This window comes from Hemiscyllium ocellatum, chromosome 5 (assembly GCF_020745735.1).
Source record: "Hemiscyllium ocellatum isolate sHemOce1 chromosome 5, sHemOce1.pat.X.cur, whole genome shotgun sequence".
Classification (NCBI taxonomy): Eukaryota; Metazoa; Chordata; class Chondrichthyes; order Orectolobiformes; family Hemiscylliidae; genus Hemiscyllium; species Hemiscyllium ocellatum.
Genome location: NC_083405.1, coordinates 87,996,630 through 88,020,519, shown reverse-complemented (window position 1 = coordinate 88,020,519; position 23,890 = coordinate 87,996,630). Strand labels below are relative to the sequence as shown.

Here is a 23,890-nt window from a genome sequence, read left to right as displayed (position 1 = left end):
GAAAAATCAGCACGAATGGGAACTAAGCCACTGGAATATTTTGAGGATGCTGTGGTGCATTTGGATTTCAGGAAAGCTTTTAATAAGGTCTCGTATAAGAGACGAGTGGGCAATATTAAAGGACATGGGATTTTGGGTAATGTATTGGCTTGGTTTGAGAACTGATTGACAGACCAGAAAGACAGTGGGAATAAATGGGTCTTTTTCGGCATGGCAGGTGGTGTGCTGTTCTGCAAAGATTAGTATTTGGGTCCTAGCTATTCACAATATAGAAAAATGACTTGGATGAGGACATTAAATGCAAGATTTTCAAGTTTGGTGTTGACACTAAATTAGGTGAAACAATGTGTTGTGAGGAGGATACAAGGAGGCTTCAGGGTGATGTGGACAATTTGAATTTATTGGCAAGTACGTGGCACATCCAGTACAATGTCGATAAGTGTAAAGTTATACATTTTGGTGTTAAATCAGAAAGATAGCATTATTTAAATGGTGATTAGCTGAACAACTCACGTCTGCTCCAACTTCTTTCAGTTATGGTCTTTCGGTAATTAAAGGACGATTGAAGGGCATATACCAAGAGGGAGAAAGATACAGGAACCTCGTACAACTAAAGGAAGAGGGAAGTACTAACCATGAGATTGGAAGAATGAGCAGAGCCCTTTGGCAGATCTATACTGTGGTTCCTATAGTCCTGCATCAGTCAGTAATCTGCCTCAATGCTAAAAATGAATCACTTAGCTAAGGTAATTGCTCCATTAGTTAGTAATGACTTTCCTCAAACAACTGCACCAGCTTTCCTATTCTTGAATATTAAATCAGATAACTAAAACATGTGGGATTATCTAGCAAAAAGTTTTAAAGGGTAGCTCAAGAAGTAAATGTCTTTACTCTATCTCATCCGCTTTATCTCCTCAGTTACTCTGAATGATACTAAAATATTTTCTTTTTTAGCACTCCCTAAACTCGCTAATTTCCCTAATATTTGAGAACACCATCATTAGTGTGCAGTCATACATTAAGCAGTTTTGGTTCAGTGGTAGTACTCTCTGTGATTTACAACCCTACAGTGTATCAAACTATCCCTGAGGTTTGAGCAGATGATTGAGATTGATGTTTCAAGGCATGAAGAGAGGCTGCTGCCATGAATTTCAGATGAGACACTGAAGTAAGGTACTGACTGCTTGGTGGATTTAAGAAGTCACATGACATGATTTTGAAGAAAACTGGAAATATTTCCCTTATTTCCTGGCTCATTTGTACGTGGCTGTAAAATATTTTGGGATCTCCTGAAGACATGAAAAGTCCTTCATAAATACAAGCTCTTACATAATAGTATTAGCATCAGTAAGGGGCTGAAGTTACCACGAAGAACTGTCCTTCTCAACCTCTCCCTTGCCTGAGGTATGGGTGGCAATCGGATTAAACCACTACTAGTCATCTCTCTCCAGTGAGAGAGCAGTCCTATGGTCCTTTGGGAGCATGGTGAATTTATCTCTGGTATCTATAATGAAATATTTGAATGATATGGATGTAGATGTGATAAAAACAAGACAAACTGATATACTTACTTGTGAGTTTAAACCACATTATTTTTTCAATCCTTGTTAGTCCTATATATAATCTAGATACATTGGCAATAATATTTGAGGTTGATAATGTAACACTCTGCAATAAGTACAGCTAATTCCATACAGGTATATACTACAAATTAGAAAGTGTTGCATGGGAAGAGATCAGGTGCAATTGTCTCCAAATACATATCAACACCACCCATAGCCATTGATGCACTTAATGTAAGGTCACTAAGGAAGTGTACAGTCATAGCTTGTCAGTCTAACAATGGATATTGTGTATTTGTGTAAGTATAGTAGAATGTCACTTTAAGAGTCTGATCATGTGACATAATGATGATATCTGCTATTTTTGGTGAGAAACCTATTAGTCAAACCTTGCTGCCTGTAGAATAAATATCTTCTCAATAAAGCTCCTGCTGTTTAATACTACAACCTTCTGGTCCTTCTTGAAATGAAACTTATAAAAAGGACAGTCTTCACTTGAACCAGAGGAGTACTAACACGCTGGGTGGGAAATCTGTTGCTGCTATTCGGGTGGGTTTGAACTAGTTCAGCAGGGCAATGGGCACCTGAGTTGTAGTTCCAGTACACAGGAGGATGAGAGTAGGGAGGACAGGGACAGGATTTCACAGTCACAGGAGTGTGCTGGCAGACAGCAAACTGGTTTGATGTGTGTCTACTTCACCGCCAGGAGTATCCGGAATAAGGTAGCAGCAGCATGGATAGCTACCTGGGACTTTGATGTTGGGGCCATTTTGGAGAAATGGATAGAGAAGGATCAGGAATGGATATTGCAGGTTCCAGGGTTTAGATCTTTCATTAAGAGGACAGTAAAAGAGGGGAAGGTGTGGCTTTGTTAGTCAAGGACAGTATAATGGTGGCTGAAAGAACTTTTGATGAGGACTTGTCTACTGAGGTGGTATTAGCTGAGATCAGAAACAGGAGAGGAGAGGTCACACTGCTGGGAGTTTTTTTATAGGCCTCTGCAAAGTTCCAGGGATGTGGAGGATAGGATTGGCAAATCGATTCTGGGTAGGAATAAAAGGAACAGGGTGGTCATTATAGGGGACTTTAACTTCCCCAACATTGACTGGAAAAGCTATAACTCTAGTACGCCGGATGGATCAGTTTTTGTTCAATGCGTGCAGGAGGGTTTCCTTGCACAGTATGTTGAAGGGCTGGCAAGAGGGGAGGCCACACTGGATCTGGTACCAAGTAGGTGAGCACTTTGGACAGAGTGATCATAATTCAGTTACATTTAGTTTAGCAATGGAAAGGGATAGGTTCATGCCACAGGGCAATAGTTATAGATGGAGGAAGGGCAATTATAATGTGATCAGGCAAGACCTAACAGGATAAAATGAGGTAGCAAAATGCAGGGGATGGGGACAATTGAAATGTGGAGCTGGTTTAAGGAACAGATTTTGCATGTTCTTGATAGGTATGTCCCTGTGAGGCAGGGAGGAAGTGATAAGGTAAGGGAACCGTGGTTTACTACAGAAATTGTATCTCTTGTTAAACAGAAGAGGGAGGCTTATGCGACGTTGAGACAAGATGGTTTAGATGAGGCGATGGAAAGTTACAAATTAGCTCGGAAGGATTTAAAGAGAGACTTAAGAAGAGCAAGGAGGGAACATGAGCAGTCTTTATTAGGTAGAATAAAGGAGAACCCTAAAGCTTTCTATAGGTATGTGAGGAATAAAAGGATGACTAGGGTAGGAATAGGGCCTGTCAAAGACAGAAGTGGAAAGTTGTATGTGGACCCTGTGGAGAATGGAGAGGTGCTAGACGAATATTTCTCATCTGTTTTCACTCAGGAAAAGGAGAATATTGTAGAGGAGAAGACTGGGATATGGGCTATTAGACTTGAAAGAATTAAGGTTACTAAGGAGGAGGTGTTATCAATTCTAGAATGTGTGTAAGTAGATAAGTCCCATGGGCCGGATGGGATATATTCAAGAATTCTCTGGAAAGCTAGGGAGGAGATGGCAGAGCCTTTGGCCTGGATCTTTGAGTGGTTATTGTCTACAGGGTTAGCACCAGAGGACTGGAGGATTGCAAATGTTGTGCCCTTGTTCAAAAAAGGCAGCAGAAATGACCAGGTAATTATAGACCAGTTAGCCGTATGTCTGTTATAGGAATAGGTTTGGAAAGAATTATAAGAGATAGGATTTATAATCATCTAGCAAGCAGCAATTTGAATGGAGATAGTCAACATGGCTTCATCAAGGGCAGGTTGTGTCTCACAAACCTTATTGAGTTTTTTGAGAAGGTGACAAGCATGTGGATGAGGGTAGGGCAGTTGATGTGGTGTACATGGACTTCAGTAAAGCCTTTGATAAGATTCCACATGGTAGGCTATTGGAGAAAATGTGGAGGCATGGGATTGAGGGTGATTTAGCTGTTTGGAGTAGAAACTGGCTTTCTATTAGAAGGCATCAAGTCGTGGTTGATGGAAAATATTCAGCCTGGAGTCCGGTTATTAGTGGTGTGCCACAAGGATCTGTTTTGGGACCACTGCTGTTTGTCAGTTTTATGAATGATGTGGACATAGACATAGGTGGATGGGTTAGTAAGTTTTCAGATGACACTAAAGTTGTTGGAATGGTGGACAGTGTGGAAGAATGTTGCAGGTTGCAGGGGGACTTGGATAATTTGCAGAATTGGGCTGAGAGGTGGCAAATGGAGTTCAATGCAGATAAGTGTGAAGTGATTCACTTTGGGAAGAATAACAGGAAGGCAGAATACTGTTCAATGGAAAGATTCTTGGTAGTGTGGATGTGTAGAGGGAGTTGGGTGTCCATGTACATAGATCTCTGAAGGTTGCCACCCAGTTTCATAGTATTGTTAAGAAGGCATACGGTGTGTTAGATTTTGTTGGTAGAGGGATTGCGTTCCAGAGCCGTGAGTCATGCTGCAACTGTACAAAATGCTAATGCGGCCTCACTTGGAATATTGTGTACAGTTCTGGTCATCCCATTACAGGAAAGATTTCGAAGCGTTGGAAACGGTGCAGAGGAGATTTACCAGGATGTTGCCTAGTCTGGGGGGAAGGTCTTATGAGGAAAGGCTGAGGGACTTGGGTCTGTTCTCCATTGGAGAGAAGAAGGCTAAGAGGAGATTTAATAGAGACATACAAGATGATCGGAGGATTAGATAGAGCAGACAGTGAGAGTTCTTTTCCTAGGATGATGTGGTCAGCTTGTACAAGGGGGCATAGCTGCAAATTGAGGGGTGATAGATTTAAGACAGATATCAGAGGCAGGTTCTTCACTTAGAGAGTGGTAAGGGCGTGGAATGCCCTGCCTGCTAATGTAGTTAACTCAGCCACATTCGGTAGATTTAAACAGTCCTTGCATAAGCATATGGATAATGATGGGACAGTGTAGGAGGATGGGCTTTGATTAGTTCACAGGTTGGCACAACATTGAGGGCAGAAGGCCCTATTCTGCGCTGTATTGTTCTATGTTCTATAAACAGTCTGATTATGTGGAGAAGAGGACGGAAAATATTTTTGCACTCTCGCTAACCTTTATCTCACTATCAACATCACCAAAACAGATCAGGAGCTCAGTGATAGCTGTGGAACCTTGTCCTGCAAAACTGACTGCTGCATTTTCCTGCATTGCAACAGTGATCCATAATTCAACACAAATCCAAAAGGATGCTATGATCCCAGCTGATGTCATTACTGGACAAATCAGACCCTAGACTGAAATCTGGTTTGATAATCATACTGTGTTTTGTTTTGGTTTTAACTGGGTTGTCTTTCACTGAGACATAGGCTTGCACTGGTGCAAATTTTGTTTGAACAATAGAACAGAAATTTATTCACCAAAAGAAATGAAGACCAATAAATCAATTAATTTACACTACACATACATTTAAAGGTTTTTAAACACATGGTAACATAGAAATATAGAAGATAGGAGCAGTCGGAGGCCATTTGGCCCTTTGAGCCTGTTCCACCATTCATCACAATCATGACTGATCATCCAATTCTTCAGCATAATCCTGCTTTCTCCACATAATCGTTGATCCCATTTGCTCCAAATGCTACATGTAGCTGCCTCTTGAATACATTAATGTTTTGACATCAACTGCTTCCTGCGGTAATGAATTCCACGGGCTCACCATTCTTTGGGTACAGAAATGCCTCCTCATCTCCATCCTAAATGGTCTACCCTAAATACTCAGACTGTTACTCCTGTTTCTGGACACACCCACTGTATCCTCCCTGCATCTAATCTATCTAGTCCTGTTAGAATGTTATAAGTCTCTATGAGATTTCACGCCCCCCAACCCCACAATTCATCTGAACTCCAGCAAAAACAATCCTAACCTCGTCAATCTCTCCTGATACGACAATCCCGGCATTCCCAGAAGCAGCCTGGTAAACCTTTGCTGCATACCCTCGAGAGCAAGAGCATCCTTCCTCAGCAAACAAGACCAAAACCGCACACAATAATTTAGGTGGGACCTCACCAATGCCCTGTATAACTGCAACAATACAGCCCTGCTCCTGTACTCAAAGCCTCTCACAATGAAGGCCAACATACCATTTGTCTTCTTTACAGCCTGCTGCACCGGCATGCTCACTGTCAGTGACTGGTACACAAGGATACCCAGCCACCACTGCACTCTCCCCTCCCCCAATTTACAGCCATTCAGGTAGTAATCTGCTCTCTTGTTTTTGATTCCAAAATGAATAACTTCGCACTTATCCAAATTATATTGCATCTGCCATTGATTTGCCCACTCACCCAACCAGGCAAAAGTGAGGACTGGACTACAGATGTTGGAAATCAGAGTCTAGATTAGAGTGGTGCTGGAAAAGCACAGCAGGTCAGGCAGCATCCGAGGAGCAGGAAAATCAACGTTTCATGCAAAAGCCCTTCATCAGTCACCGAACCTGTCCAGATCATGCTGAAGGACCTCTGCATCCTCATCACAGTTCATCCTCCCACCCGACTTGGTATCATCTACAAACGTTGAGATGTTACATTTTGTTCCCTCATCCAAATCATTAATATAGATTGCGAACAGCTGGGGTCCCAGCACCAATCCCTGTGGCACCCCACTAGGTACTGCCTGCCAATTTGAAAAGGACCCATTAATTCCTACTTATTGCTTCCTCCCTGCCAACCAATTTTCTATCCATCTCAATACACCTCCTCCAATCCCATGTGCTTTAATCTTGCACAACAATCTCTTATGTGGGACTTGGTGAAACACTTTCTGGAAGTCCAAATATACTACATCGACTGGTTGCCCCTTGTCAACTCTACTAGTTGCATCTTCATAGAATTCCAATAGATTTGTCAAGCATGACTTCCCCTTGATAAATCCATGCTGACTCTGTCTGATTCTGCCACTGTTTTCTAAATGGTCCGCTATAAAATCCTTGATAATGGATTGGAGAATTTTCCCCACTACTGATGTTAGGATTACTGGTCTATAGTTCTCTGTTTTTTCTCTACCTCCCTGTTTGAATATAGGAGTAATATTAGCTATCCTCCAATCTGCAGGGACTCTTCTAGTCTTTAGAATCCTGGAAGATGACCACCAATGCATCCACTACTTCTAGAGCCACTTCCCTAAGCACTCTGGGATGTAGATTACCAGGCCCTGGGGATTTGTGGTAAAAGTAAAATCCCATTAATCCCTTAATGTTTCTTTATAAATCCTCAAAACTCTCTTTTACATTTCCCAAAGTATACTTGTACAGTATAGTACCCACCCCAGAGAGAAATCTTTTTCTAACTCCTCGTCAGGCTTATGTTAACTGTGACTTCAACACTAAGAATATCTGATAGAATGGCAACATACAAGAACTCCACCACAATGTTCAATCCTGCTTTGGCACACACCCAACAATGTTCAACAACTATCACCTGCTACTGCGGCTTTGTTCACCTGCCTCACCAGCAATACAACCTCTCTCTCTCTTGATAATGTTCACTGTCACTCAGCTCATCCACCACTCCATTGTCTTCTGGAGACTTCTCACTCCTTCTGCACAAGCCGTCTTTTCTGATTTTGGAACCCTTAGTTCCTTTTGGGATGATGCTGTAAGAGTCAGCGTTGCTGGGGAATGCAGGGATGTTGTCTGTGGGGCAGGCAAAGGGTGAGCACTGACATAGAGTATAGGGAACTGAGGGAGGGTAAGCATTTTCATGATCCACGGAGTGGTTAGAATTGTTGGGAAGGAAAAGCTTTGTTGGTGTATGTGAGGATGAATTTTGTTAGAGGGTGGTGAGTATTGTCAGGGGGTGAGTGATGAAGGAGAAGGTGAACATTGTCACTGTTGGGGATTCTTGCGATATTACATTTGACAAATTGATTCAAAATTTAAGTCAATGATATGAAGATAGATATTTAGCAGCTTGGCTTCCAATCTTAGCAATGAAGGAGCACAGCATCATCAGAATTACACCCATCTCTTTCGGTTTTTTGCGACATGGTACATGGAGAGTTTAAACTGCAGTCAGTAGCAGGCGCAACTTCTCTGACATTGGCTAGAAAATCCAGGTCATGTTCTTCAATATATTGTAAGTATATAAATATATAAGATATACATATACACACACATATATATAAATAACACTAACCCTGCCAGGAGTTACTGCGTGGTCGACCATTTTCACAGACATCTGGAATATGTTTTTCATCTGGAATCCGTTCACTCCATGAATGAGACAGTCCATTTGATCTGAAATATTAAATGGATATGTGAAGTGATCCTCTATTTATATCTTACAAAGTCCAATTGTCCTCTGGCTTCTCCAGCGTAGAGTACTAAGGTACCAAAATAGAGATGTTGCTGCATTTAATGTTTATTACCATGAACATTTAAATCAGAAAACTTGCATAGGTTAGCTGAAGGAGCAGCCTTTGGTGAGAGACGTTTTGTGTGCTTACCTTGGTGCATGCAGATCATTACACTGTAGCTGATTCACAAGCAAGGAAAGAGGCCTTGATAGCGCATGTGCAAAGTCATGGAGTGCTATGCTCATTCACAATTTCCCCTTGTGTGCTCTGCATTATTGTCAGCAAGTGCTCATTCTTTATACATGCAACAGGGCCACATTGGCCTACATTCATGGCCATTTCAGGGTCTGTACAAAGGTAGAATAAATGTACAGCAGCACTCCTGAGGTAATTGCACATGTCACTCATTTTTCCATGAATCACTAAATCGTTTTGAGTGAAAGATATCCCTCCAGAATTGGAATAGCAGCAGATCGATCAGTACAGATTTTCAAGGCATGAGGTGAGGGCCTACATTGTGAGTCCAGACATGCTCATCAATACGCAGGCCGATTTGGCAATGACTGGTACACTTATGCATGGTGTGTAAGGGGGAACAAAATGTGAAGTGCTGACCCATAACGGTGGAACACAGAACGCTGTTTAGTGAATCCGGGCTATGTGTTTTGTAGAGACAATGACAGGGCATGCTGAGAGTGAGGCCAAAAGAGAAATCTGATAAAACAAAACCTTTATTTTAAAAAAGAAACAACCTAATCGTGGCCACTGTGAATTACTTACTGTTTGTCTGCTCTTTATTTCATTTCACATGAGTTGTCTTCTTTCTAGTATTCTACTCCCATTTCTCTTTGGCCTCCTAATACAGTCTGAACAATCCAGTAGTTAGGACTCTTTAACCCATACACAACATTGTCAGAAACTTATATGCTGCAAGTTTCTTTTCAATTAACCCCATGGCTCAAAAACTCAGTCTTAAAAAAAATTCAAGAGACTTGGAAGATCTTGTTATTATCTTCTGTCATTTGGCAGGAGGGAAATGAAGCGAAGCTTAGAAAAGAAGGAAGACCTGATTAAACTACCGGAATCAGTCTCTGTGCAAACTGAAACAGTGTGGTTGAGGCAAAACACTACAAATGCCACTCCTAAACTTGGGACTCACCTCAGCACAGCTATCTATCATGTCGCTATTTCTAAACAGCAAAGATGTTTGGCAAGAAACAAAAAAAAACCTTGGCCATTTCCACTTGCTGTTCACCTTCCTTCAAGCCAAATTCAGGTTTTCTGGTGCCTGCATTAAAGTGGATATAGTTCAGAATTGGGCACAAGACCAGGTTTTGCATTAACACCCCACACACACACGGGGAAATTGGCTTAAAATGGTTGAAAGCTCAAGCTCCATATACGTTTGCTTTATTCTATTTGCTATGTCATTAACTCAATCTGCTTGTTGCTTGTAAAAGAATAGGTTGAAAAAGAAATGCAGACCTTTTCTTAGAACTAGATGCTGAATAGTTTGAGCTGACTCCAGGAGGTATGTCACTATAGAAAGAGTCAGCTTCCCCAGGCTTTTTGACATAGTCTCCTTGTGGCATTTGCCTACAAACAGTGAGAAGGGGAAAGAAGAGCCATCAAACCCGGAACAAGTACATCTAGAACCACCATACCTCATAACATTCTATCAAAGAATTGCGTTCAAAATTCAAATTTGGTTGATGTTATGCTGCATGGTATCACAAGCAACATATTCAAAAGCAGGCTATGTGGAAGATGAAAGCTGTAAAGATAAAGTTGTAAATGAATTAGTTGGACAAGCTTAAAAGTGAAGCAGTCAATGGGTGTTTTCCCTCATGATCTATCTGATGACAGGTAGCCCAGTAGTTCTAGAGGAATGTCAGATTCCCAACCCAGTGGGTTGCAAGCTTGCATTCCAATCTTAACTATCATTCAGACTTGTCTGTTGTAATTTCAACTACATTTTGTCAGTCTTGCCCATTCTGATCGGTGAAGCACTCAGAGAATAGGGCACCGATTACGGTGGCAGGTTACTGGTATGTCTATTTGTGGTACACAGAAGAACGATTCTCACAGCTGACCACAGAGTGACACTGAAAGCCATCCATGAGAAGCCTGTGCCAAATTCTCTGCTCTCCCAGTTGGAACCAGAGTGTAGCAGGGAAAGAAAAAGTGAAAGATGAAGAAAAGGAGGAGGACAAGGCAGCAGTACAATGGGGTAAAGCAAAGATGCATTGGGAAGATAACCCCGATGATCAGTAATAAACCGTTAATGAACGATTTTAGTCACTTCTAAAAAGCAACATGTTAAAGCACATATGATCACCCTAAAATTAAACAAACATACCTTCTTTCTCGGTAGTTTCTTTCAAACACGAAGCAGAGGGAGCAAACAAATAAAAAACACTTAATGCATGTTCATGACAAAAAAAATTAGCTCATAAACTCGATTGCTAATAATTGTTATGACGAACTGTCATAATGAATCATTTGATTTCAAACACTATTTTGGATTGATCAATCTTGCATTCCTGTACATTCCATTAAATGATTGCTGAAGTTTTGCAATAGATTGCAATTAGCAATTTCATGTCTCTATTTAAAAACTGAAGGAAATAGATATTCTTCAGAAGCATGATTCTGAATTTGGCTTTAAGGAATTTTGGGAATGAATGACCATCTTGGTTGGATTATCAATGGAAAAGTCAACATCAATGAACCATAGTTGCTGACATGTGGAGCAGAAACAATGTGATCCTATCCAGAAACTGGACTACTCCAGGAAGGTGAAAACTTCTCATTTTAATTATTTACTTCAATCTCATGTTGATATCTCTGTCCTTGCCCGGCTGTACTGTTTCATTAAAGCTCAATGTCTGCTTCAGCAACAAATTTACGATTAGCACTTTCCAGCATTCTGGATTCAACACAAGTTGAACAATGTTTTGTTATAAACGTAGCTGTCCTCTAATTTTATTTTTTTCTCCTTCAGATGCATTGCTTTTTCTATTTTTTTACATTAGGACAACAGCTCATCTGCCACAGCCAAAATTTTGATTAATTGTTTTACTTGCCCCGTCACCATTCCCTTCCACCCAATCAGGTTGGTCGAAAACTCCACAGAGTGCGATCTCCTCTCACTGATGGTCAGCATTATCAGGCATTTGTGGGACATGAACATTGCTGGCTGGATTAGCATTTATTTCCCATCCGTTATTGCCCTTGAGAAGGTGATAGTGAGCTGCCTTCTTGAACTGCTACAGTCCATTTGCTGTAGGTACAGTGAAAGTACTATTAGGGACTGAGAGTGAAGAAACAGCGATATACTTCAAAGGCTGCGGAGCATGGCTGAAAGGGGAGCTTGCAGGTGTATTCTCATGCATCTGCTGACTTTGATCTTCTGAATCGTACATGTGATAAGTAGAATTTGGGTTGTTGCTGTTGAAAGAGCTTTGTTGCAGCACATCTTATGTGTAGAGCACACTTTTGCCACACTGTGTTGGTGGTGAAGGAGTAAACGTGTAAGTTACGAGGTAGGTTGAGGGTTAAGCAAGCTGCTTTGTTCTAGACAGTGTCAAAATGTTTGAATGTTGTTGAAGTCATTCTCATCCAGGCACAAGCATGATATTCCATCAAAATCCTGATTTATAAATGTTGGAAGATTTTGAGGAGATAGCAGGTGAGTTATTCACCTCAGAATATTCAGTATTTATATGGCTCATTCAGTTTCTGGTCAATGGATGAGCTTTTCCCCATTGACAGGATTTCAGCAATTGTAACACTGCCGAATGTTGACATGAGATGATTAGATTCTCTCTTGTTGAAGACAGTCAGTTATATGGTGTAAATTACCAACCGGGTAATTGTCCAGGTCCTGCTGCATATTCGCATGGATAGTTTTATTAAGGAGTTACAAGTGGAACTGAACATTGTGCAATATCAGTGAACATCCTGACTTCTGACTTCATGGAAGGAAGGTTATTGATGAAGTACCTAAAAATGCTTTGTTGTAGAAGGTAATGTCCTATCTCCAACAACCACAATTCTCTTCCTTTGTACCACATAAAACAGTCTATCACAATTCCCTATTACTTCAGTTTTGCCTCATTGCCTGATGGCACATTCAATCAAATGTCGCTTTGATGCATCTCCCCTTTGATTTCAGTGCTTCTCTGTCCATGTTTGGCCCATGACAGGTTCCTTTATCCAACTTGTTGAAATCACTGCTGGTGGAGTCATTGATGTAGCAACAGATTTAACCTACCATTGGAAATGGAGATGTCCGTGGCAGAGGCAGTCAGATCTTTTTGCCTAAGTCAATGATGAGTGTCGTTGCTTCACCACTGGGTGCAATATCCAGCTTCTATTGTCCAGCTGGTGGATGAACCTCCCTCCCAGTAGCATGAACTCAAAAAAATGCATCAGAAGTGTTCCATAATTACTGAAGGTAACAAAATTAATAATGTTATTTAGTGCAACATAATTTTAAAAATCCTGAAAGCATAAATTCCAGTGCATTTGAAGCTGTTTTACACAATATATTTTGGAAATGAGGTCAAGGAGATCAGACAGCAACTTGCGTTGGTCATGTTTTGAGACTTACTTGTAAAACAATGCTGCAACAGCCAACACGAGAATTGCCATCAAAATGGTTCCTGCAATGGCACCAATAATGATATTGGTTCGAATTGATCCTATGATAATAGAAAGGAAACACACCCCAATTAATCTGAGAAATCAGCAAGTAACTTGGTTCAATTTAACCTGTTCATTATCCATATTTTTTTATTTCATGTCAAAGGTTTTCACATTGTCACTCCATCCTAAGTAGATTGGAAACAGACATTTTTGATCCAGCTATTGGAGGATACATAAGTAAGATCTCTGCTGATCTTCTGACACAATTACAGTAACTGATCAAGGAACTTTGCTATGAATTACAGGGGGCTTCTATGTGTTAGAAGTCTATTAGATAATAAATGTTATTTATATGTAGTATTTCTTCTTTAATATTTAACATTACAAAATATAATCAAACGTGCCAAGCAATTCTTAACTTTCTCCATTTCATTATACAAAATATTAGTAATACTTTGAAAATAACTAAGAATCACACAAAATATTGATATTCAGAGTCAGAACGGTAAATTCAAAATTTCTTAAAATCTCAGACTTGCATGAGCTGTTTTCATTTGTGTGTCACACTTAGGTAGAGATCTTAGAGAATGCACATGAACTATGTAACTCCTACACAGAAGTCCTACAGTGTTCAATTTCTTTCCATTATGCATTTTCTGGTAAATTAATAAGAAACGACAAAGGCCAATTTAAACAAGCACAAAGGATTTGCAAATTTCAGGTCCTTGAAGATCACAGCAATTCAGATTATAAAGGACTAAAAATTCCAAAAAGGTTGTTTTATCATACTTACATCAAATTCTTAAAAATGTACAAAAGCACAAGAAGAAAAACTAAAGAAACAACTAAAATCAAAAGTTGTGAGATCTTTTAAAACTAAGACTGACAGAAATTGTGCACAATAAGGATCAGTTTGAGATTGTCGCTGTGAGTAGAATTATCTCCAATAATACAAAACAAACAAGTACTGTACCAAGGCCACTGAGTACAGCGCATACTCCACCACACTGTATGAACTCAATATTATTACAATTGCACATCTCTGCCGTGTGGCTCTACAATTACTATGTTTAAAATAATGGACAGAACCTTACCGGGGTTTGAACACAATGAATGATGAATAGAATAGAATAGTGTTACAGGTCCTGAGAGACCGACTCAATGGTGGGAGCAACTTGCTGCATTTAAGATCCAGTGATATGAGACTCTTGAGGAGAAATGGTGAGATGCTCACCAAACAATATTATTGCTTGTTAGCCGCCTCATTAACACCAAAGCTTGCCTAACATGCAGCTTCCTATCCTACCATACAGTGTGAGGAACCTAGATGTTGACAATTCCCAATGTGAAAGTCAGCCCAGGTAGACTGCCACTCCAGCTTGCCACTTGATCCTCCAAGATGCCATCTTGGGACATCTGGTAACATCTCAGGGTACATTCCACGGTCACCTGGCAGCATCTCAGAATACTCATGGCACCCCTTTAATCCACTCACAGGATTCTTACAGATTGACATGCTGCTGCAAGGTCACTCTGCACACAAGGACATGCAGTCAGCTCACAGTCTAGGAGAAAGTGAGGACTGCAGATGCTGGAGATCGGAGTCAAAAGGTGTGGCACTGGAAAAGCATAGCCGGTCAGGCAGCATCCAAGGAGCAGGAGAATAGACATTTCGAGCAAACGCTCTTCATCAGCTTATGCTCAAAATGTCTACTCCCCTGCTCCTTGGATGCTGCCTGATTGGCTGTGCTTTTCCAGTGCCACACCTTCTTGACCTACCTCAAGCTGCACCAAAGGCTGCTAGTTCGCTGTCTTAGTATTCAATTACTTAATGCCTACCTGGACGGTCAAGCATCACTACCTTGCCTTGAATTGACGTGCCATGACTTTTACACATTGATGCTTCTGCCAGAGCCTAAAGGTTCACAATACTACCAAACTGATTTGCTGTTTAGCATGCATGCAGAGCCAAAGCAGCTTGTCATACTTGTCAGAAGTGATTAATCCAAGGAGTGAAAATCTTATTAGATGGTATAGTACTATGTCAATCTCACACTTCCAGCATGCGGCAGTGCTGCATGAGAATCACACTGCCTTGATATCGCAAGGAAATGGCAATGTGTGAAAGGATGTGGTGGGTAATCCTCTATCAAGTCAAGGAGAGCTGCTGACAGTCAGAAAGTCTTGGTATTGCCAGTCAAGGGCAGAGTTCACACACGGTACAGGAGCTTGGCCACAGTCAGGCATCCACTTGGCATGGTTACATTCAGCAAATACATCCAACTGCATTTAAATTTGAAACTGTTAATTTAAATTATTGCATTTTTAAAATCCAAATTAAGAATGGTGAAAGAATGAGACCCACACATATGATAATTATTTTTCAGTGCGAGATAAGTGGCGTGACAGCAATTAAAATTCATATCATAAAAGTTTGCTTAAAATGGACAAGATTTAACTTTATGTGGTGAGTTTAGTTCATACTTACTGTGTAAATGCAGCGACTGTACAATAATCAATGCATTTCAATGGTGTAGCCTGTCAGAGACATGTTATTAACATGGCCGACAATTTTTGGATATCCTAATTGTGTAATTGCACATTTGTCCTTGCCTGAATTTGTTGCTAGATTTGACACTTGCAATGGTGAACATCATCTGCCTCACCATTTCTTGTCAGTAAATTATGCCGTATTTCCAAAGATACTAACAAAATGAACCAGTTTGTAAATCCACTCAATTAACATATGCAAAGCAATTGCATTTCACAATATTAGCTAGATGTAGCATGTGCAAATTGTGTAAGTTCTAATACAAATAAGAAGGGGATACAATGTGCAATATATTCTCACTCAAAATGCAGGAGATAGTGCTTAATTAAATTCTCTTTGTCTTTCTGGTTTATAACTGTTGTCATTGTGAAACAGTTTTTTAATGAATCACCTTCCCTTAGGCAAAATGTAATTACATTCTGATCATGTCTGCTCTTCCAATTAGCAAAGTTATTATGTTAATAAAACCATTTCTTATCTGTCTAGACCAGCTAAGGCCACCGTTATTTTACTATAATCATTTCTATAATCTGTTAAACAAATGAAAATTAACTGCTGGGTTTTTTTTACCTTCCCGGCAGCAACTGCATCTGACCAAAATCATTTCATTGCTTGAATAATACTTCCTATTATTTTTTTGTTTTTACAGCTTAGTTGCTAATTTAATATTTTAAAAACTAACAATTTGATCAATTTTTATCAGCTCTACTTAGAATTTAATGATGAATTGGAAAAGAACCTCCCACCCGTGATCCACTGTATTCAATCATTATGCCCCAAAGCAAACTGCAACCCTGCTCTGAGCTCAAAAACATCTCTAGTTTGGCGAGTCATTCCCTCATCATTCTTTTGGTGCATAGTTCCAAACATGGCCCTGTTAAACTCAGTGTCCTCAATCTTACATTCTTTGGGTTCAGTTGGCTAACCCAATTAGCTGGGCAGCTAGTGCATGATGTGGAGTGATACCAATCAGTTCCATTAGTGACTGAGGTTACCATGAAGGTTCTGCCTTCTCAACATCACTCCTTCTTGAGGCACTACTATCATTTGTCCTCTCTATAATGAGAGAACAACCCTATTGTCCTTTGGGATTATGGTAGCTTTACCTTGAAGAGGTATGGAGTCACGCTGGTCTCTCTCTATCTGACAGCTTCAGTCAAACTATTCATTTTAAAGAACAAGCTGAGAATTCTTTCTCCAACAGAAAAATGGTGTGGACATTAGAACTGTAAGTATGTAGCTCTGAGAGATACAATCCACAATCTTTTGTTTCTGAGTGAACCTGGTTTTTAGCCACACAAAAGCCAACACTATAAACCTTGCTACAGTATGTATACTGTCAGGTAAAAAATGAGGTCTGCAGATGCTGGAGATCACAGTTGAAAATGTGTTGCTGGTTAAAGCACAGCAGGTTAGGCAGCACCCAAGGAATAGGAAATTCGACGTTTCGGGCATAAGCCCTTCATCAGGAATGAGGAGAGTGTGCCAAGCAGGCTAAGATAAAAGGTAGGGAGGAGGGACTTGGGGGAGGGGCGATGGAGATGTGATAGGTGGAAGGAGGCCAAGGTGAGGGTGATAGGCCGGAGTGGGGTGGGGGCGGAGAGGTCAGGAAGAAGATTGCAGGTTAGGAGGGCGGTGCTGAGTTGAGGGAACCGACTGAGACAAGGTGGGGGGAGGGGAAATGAGGAAACTGGAGAAATCTGAGTTCATCCCTTGTGGTTGGAGGGTTCCCAGGCGGAAGATGAGGCGCTTCTCCTCCAGCCGTTGTGTTGTTATGTTCTGCCGGTGGAGGAGTCCAAGGACCTGCATGTCCTCGCTGGAGTGGGAGGGAGAGTTAAAGTGTTGAGCCACGGGGTGGTTGGGTTGGTTGGTCCGGGTGGCCCTAAGGTGTTCTCCGAAGCGTTCCACAAGTAAGCGGCCCGTCTCCCCAATACAGAGGAGGCCACATCATCCCACAACCCCGCACCGCCCGTTTCTACCTCCTGCCCAAAATCCACAAACCTGAATGCCCCGGCCGACCCATTGTCTCAGCCTACTCCTGCCCCACCGAACTCATCTCCGCTTACCTTGACACGGTTCTGTCCCCTTTAGTCCAAGAACTCCCCACCTACGTTCGGGACACCACCCACGCCCTCCACCTCCTCCAGGATTTTCGCTTCCCCGGTCCCCAACGCCTTATTTTCACGATGGACATCCAGTCCCTGTACACCTCCATCCCCCATCACGAAGGACTCAAAGCCCTCCGCTTCTTCCTTTCCCGCCTCACCAACCAGTACCCTTCCACTGACACCCTCCTTCGACTGACTGAACTGTTCCTCACTCTGAATAACTTCTCTTTTCAATCCTCCCACTTCCTCCAAACTAAAGGAGTTGCCATGGGCACCCGCATGGGCCCCAGCTATGCCTGTCTCTTCGTAGGATATGTGGAACAGTCCATCTTCCGCAACTACACTGGCACCACCCCCCACCTTTTCCTCCGCTACATCGATGACTGTATCGGCGCTGCCTCGTGCTCCCACGAAGAGGTTGAACAGTTCATCAACTTTACTAACACCTTCCACCCCGACCTCAAATTCACCTGGACTGTCTCAGACTCCTCCCTCCCCTTCCTACACCTTTCCATTTCTATCTCAGGCGACCGACTCAACACAGACATCTACTATAAACCGACTGACTCCCACAGCTATCTGGACTACACCTCCTCCCACCCTGCCCCCTGTAAAAACTCCATCCCATATTCCCAATTCCTTCGTCTCTGCCGCATCTGCTCCCAGGAGGACCAGTTCCAACACCGCACAGCCCAGATGGCCTCCTTCTTCAAGGACCGCAGATTCCCCCCAAACGTGATCGACGATGCCCTCCACCGCATCTCCTCCACTTCCCGCTCATCCGCCCTTGAGCCCCGCTCCTCCAACCGCCACCAAGACAGAACCCCACTGGTTCTCACCTACCACCCCACCAACCTCCGTATACAGCGTATCATCCGCCGTCATTTCCGCCACCTCCAAACGGACCCCACCACCAGGGATATATTTCCCTCCCCTCCCCTATCACAGTTCCGCAAAGACCACTCCCTTCGTGACTCCCTCGTCAGGTCCACACCCCCCACCAACCCAACCTCCACTCCCAGCACCTTCCCCTGCAACCGCAGGAAATGTAAAACTTGCGCCCAAACCTCCTCCCTCACTTCCCTCCAAGGCCCCAAGGGATCCTTCCATATCCGCCACAAGTTCACCTGTACCTCCACACACATCATCTATTGCATCCGCTGCACCCGATGTGGCCTCCTCTATATTGGGGAGACGGGCCGCTTACTTGCGGAACACTTCAGAGAACACCTCAGGGACGCCCGGACCAACCAACCCAACCACCCCGTGGCTCAACACTTTAACTCTCCCTCCCACTCCACCGAGGACATGCAGGTCCTTGGACTCCTCCACCGGCAGAACATAACAACATGACAGCTGGAGGAGGAGCGCCTCATCTTCCACCTGGGAACCCTCCAACCACAAGGGATGAACTCAGATTTCTCCAGTTTCCTCATTTCCCCTCCCCCCACCTTGTCTCAGTCGGTTCCCTCAACTCAGCACCGCCCTCCTAACCTGCAATCTTCTTCCTGACCTCTCCGCCCCCACCCCACTCCGGCCTATCACCCTCACCTTGACCTCCTTCCACCTATCACATCTCCATCGCCCCTCCCCCAAGTCCCTCCTCCCTACCTTTTATCTTAGCCTGCTTGGCACACTCTCCTCATTCCTGATGAAGGGCTTATGCCTGAAACGTCGAATTTCCTATTCCTTGGATGCTGCCTAACCTGCTGTGCTTTAACCAGCAACACATTTTCAACTATGTATACTGTCATCCTAGTAAACTCAAACAAGTTAGCACAGCTCCAAAATCTGACAACACAAAGGAACAATTCACAATTTGTGAACTGCTATGTATAAATGGCTATGTTTCATGATAAATGGAATATGAAGATTGATTTAATTAGTATTTGAGGATCACAATCCATTATTTAGTTTATTTTTCTGTGCAAAATGAAAACTAATGATGTCTGAGAGATGGGACTTACATATATTTGGAAAGGCATGGACTGATTAGGGATAGTCAGCATGGTTTTGTAAATGGAAAATAATGTCTCAAAACTTGAAAATGTGACCAAGAAGATAGATAGGCAGACATTGTATAAGACATTTGGAGTACTGTGTACAATTCTGGTCGCCTTGCTATAGGAAGAATGTTATTCAACTGGAAATGGTTCAAAACCATTTACAAGGATGTAAACAAGACTGGAAAGTTTGAGTTATAAGGCAAGGATGGACAGGCTGCAACATTTTTTCCTGGAGGTTCAGAGGCTGAGGGGTGACCTTATAAAGGTTTCAAATCATGAAGGGCATAGGTAAAGTGAAAATTCAAGGTCTCTTTCCCAGCGTAGGGGAGTCCAAAACTAGAGGGCACAGGTTTAAGGTGGGGGGAGGGGGAAGATTTAAAAAGGACCTGAGGGACAACTTTTTCACACAGAGGGTAGTGCTTATATAGAATGCATTGACAGAGGAGGCGGTGCAGGCAAGTGCACTTACAATATTTAAAAGGCATTTGGACAGGTACGTGAAGAGGAAAGGTTTAGAAGGATACACGCCAAGCCCAGGCAAATGGGACTAATTCAGTTTAGGAAACTGAACAATTTGGGCCATAGGGCCTGTTTCCATGCCACATGACTTTATATCACCCATGACATTATGAAAGGAAATAAACTTGAAATACAAGTTAGCAGTGATTAGCACTGCTGTCTCACAGCGCCTGAGACCCGGGTTCAATTCCCGACTCAGGCGACTGACTGTGTGGAGTTTGCACGTTCTCCCCGTGTCCGCGTGGGTTTCCTCCGGGTGCTCCGGTTTCCTCCCACAGCCCAAAGATGTGAGGGTCAGTTGAATTGGCCATGCTAAATTGCCTGTAGTGTTAGGTAAGGGGTAAAATGTAGAGGTATCGGTGGGTTGCGCTTCGGCGGGTCGGTGTGGATTTGTTGGGCCGAAGGGCCTGTTTCCACACTGTAAGTAATCTAATCTAAAAAGTAATCTAATTTAAACAAAAACATGTTCCAGTGGGATAAGAAGAAAGTAAACATCAGCTATAGGCACGTCAATATTATCTCCTTTGGCAAATATAGTCTGTACAACACTAAAGAAATTAGGATGGTTAAACTTCTTAGATTATATAGCTTGGGCTATATAATGGACAGCCTTTCTTTAGACTGATATGCTTAAACATATCTAAGATGTTGAGACATAACATATTGAGATAATCTAATATCCAATGCGCCCACAGTTTATCTAGCCTTAGCTGCATTCTATCTAAAGATCCTCCCTAAGTCAGCACTATTCTGTCCCCAGTGCCCACTGGACACCCACATTGTGCCACTACTTAGGAGAGGAACATCACAGATGGGCAAGCACTTGCACAATTTCAAACATGAGCTTTTATATACAGCCAGCAAGTACAAACAAAATGAAAAGATGCTGCAGTTCACCTCCATAATGTAAACCAAATGCTGGCATCATGAATGATGACTATTTTATACTCCATGATGACCTGCTGCACCCAGCTCTCATCTACTGGAACCGGATGTCAATCAGGTCCTGTCTGATTTGTAGAGTGCAATGCAGCTGAGCCCTGTCACGGACATGCAGAGTTTCTCCTCTCTACATTCCTCCTCCTCCTCCTCCTGGAAGACTGCTTGCCTTTCCTGTTTCCTCACGCATCTATCACATCACCTCACTGCTTGCTCCAACTATGCTGAGCACAGCACATCAGGATGATGCAGAACATCCTATCCAAACTATACTGGGGCCTCCCAGACTACTCCAAGCAACAGAACAGCATCATCAGGAAACCCCATAGTCTGTTCCACCAGGTTCCTGATCACAGCATGTTGACTTGCTATGCTAGTTCAGTAGTCAACACATTACATTAAAAAGGAAATGCCTACATTACTCTGATCACCCTCCCATCCCACATTGACATAAAATATTCAATTTATCATTGAATTCAGTAGAGTCCATTGTTATGAACAGGAGATATAATGAACCCTTGGCAAGTTTCACAACCGACAAGACACTTTTCTCCAGCAATCTTCTCCTTTTATGTCATTGCTACTAACTTCCACATCATAGAGATGGCATTGTTCAATTTGCAAGTACCAAGTGCATGACGCAATTTGTCTTTGATCAGCACTTGAAGCATTTGTTCACTCTGCACGTATTGGAAACAGACAATGGAATGATTGCAAATGATCACAGCTGCAGTTTGTGAATATATTTCACGTGTTTGTGTACTCAATCCCCTACTGTCCAGATGTGAAGCTTGCACTCTCTTCCACCGAAGTGACACTTCCTCTGCCCATGCTAGGAATTGCCTCAGCCCCTCACTACCAATAACCCCCACTGCTGTAGTCTACTATGCCCCCTGACTCTGTTTCACCTACCCCCTACACCTTGAGAGTTTCTGTCTATTACTGTCATTGTTCCTACCTCAGTACATACATCCTGCCATCAGTCTTTCTGGCAGTGATTGCCCCCTGTTCTATAGATCACTGATCAATGGATGGACCCCCTCCCCACCCCCCAGAACTGAATTCACACCAAGACTTCTGACCACCTTCAATAAGCAGCCCTTAGATTTGTACTGATCAGACCCCTGACCACTGCACTCTCCTGAATGATAATACACATTTCCATTGAATGCTTCTGATGGCCCTACAGGACTGGCCACTGCCCACTCCCAAGACTGTAGACAGACAGACCCTGATCATGAATGGCCTAAATGAATATTTGACCATGGCAAACCCCTGTATACGTGTGGACTGGACCTGTGACTTGTTACCAGGACCCTCTGTCTGACAATGGCGCCTCCTTGACTGGGCTGAGGATTAGCCCCATCCACTTTCTGACATGTGCAGTGTATTTGCCACACAGGAAGCGGCTACATTGATGTCTCCATGTGCCATACAGCAAGACATCCCTTCAACTCCTGCCCAAGCCCTGACAGATCCCTTTGACAAGCAGTCTGTCTGTATTTCTGTGCAAAAGAGCGCAACAATGAAGCACTACTGATAGCCTTCAATTCTGGCTGAAGTCCCAATGTTCTAACACCCAAGGTACTAAGAGAGCATGCAAGCAGCCCTGAAATGCATCCTGGTCCTATCTGTGAGCTGGCTATGGGCTCCTGTATGTAAAGTGTCCTTGCAGCAACAATGCTAGCTTCTAGTATGTCCCATGGTGTTTCAAAGACATCCTGCAAGTGGACTGAAGCGATATTATGAGGGTCGTGAGGGTTGGCAAATGGATGAATTTCACTGGATATCAATGTCATGAATGAGGGGCATGTGCACATAGTGCCCATGTTCTAAGATACTGTTTGGTGCTGAGTGACATGGAGGCTGGTCACACTGATCTCCAGATCAAGAATTCTCGGTGTCTATTCAGTGTGGTTGGGAAGATAGGAAGCTGAATATTTACAAGGAGAATTGTGGCATAAATAAAGCATTTAGCAAGCAATAATCTCCCTTAGTTGACAACTCACCACTGCCCAGCAACAAACTCACTTCACTGTCCAGCAATGCAGCAGTTTGTTCTCAACATTGAGATAAGCTTTGCGGATCTCTTGCATGATTCTGCCACAAATCAGTAGTTCACATCATTCAGGCCCCCACATGTTTTCATCCAAAGAAAAAGTGATTTAGATTAACGAACATCTCAAACAACGGCACACCAAGTCTGAGGGGCTGAATGTCCTCACTCTGCTTCTATAAATGGGACTGTTACCTGTAAAAATGTTCATAGTCACTGCAAAGAGCACATTAGTATATAATTTACACAAACTAGTACATAATTTACACAAACCTTGTCCTTCTGCTACTTCCTTTGGTGCATATATATGGCAGTCAGCACCATCCCAGTCTAGGTCACACATACATTTTCCTTCATTGCTGCAAGTCTGTAAATGAAATATCAAAATTAAACAGAATATCTACAAGATTACATCTGTTTTTAATTGCTGGTCCAAACTCACAATAATACTACCAATGAATCAAAACATTATTCAATTAACCAGTTGCCATTATGTTAATATGAGCTGTAAAATGGAATGGATGAAGTTAATTGTTAAACAGAAAACATTTGCTTTGAAAATAGGACATTATTATTTTGTACACTGTATTCTGAAAACTTCTATGTTATAATGGTTACCTCTAATGCAGAGGATTTTAATCCAGCACCATGTTTAATATACTGACATCCAAAATTCAATGTTGTGAACTTTACTGGTTTCAGGAGTAAATTAT

The 23,890-nt window shown here is 42.3% G+C and overlaps 1 protein-coding gene across 1 annotated transcript in view; it reads right to left on the bottom strand.

Moving 5' to 3' along the window:
* adam22 (ADAM metallopeptidase domain 22) overlaps positions 1–23,890 on the bottom strand; it is a 365,020-nt gene that overhangs the window by 26,061 nt on the left and 315,069 nt on the right. The window contains exons 24-29 of the mRNA XM_060825702.1: positions 23,447–23,544; positions 23,131–23,147; positions 12,964–13,054; positions 10,708–10,725; positions 9,834–9,944; positions 8,189–8,289 (exon numbers count right to left, since the gene is read on the bottom strand). Coding sequence (XP_060681685.1) covers positions 8,189–8,289; positions 9,834–9,944; positions 10,708–10,725; positions 12,964–13,054; positions 23,131–23,147; positions 23,447–23,544 — 436 coding nt within the window. The remainder of the gene's footprint in view (positions 1–8,188; positions 8,290–9,833; positions 9,945–10,707; positions 10,726–12,963; positions 13,055–23,130; positions 23,148–23,446; positions 23,545–23,890) is intronic.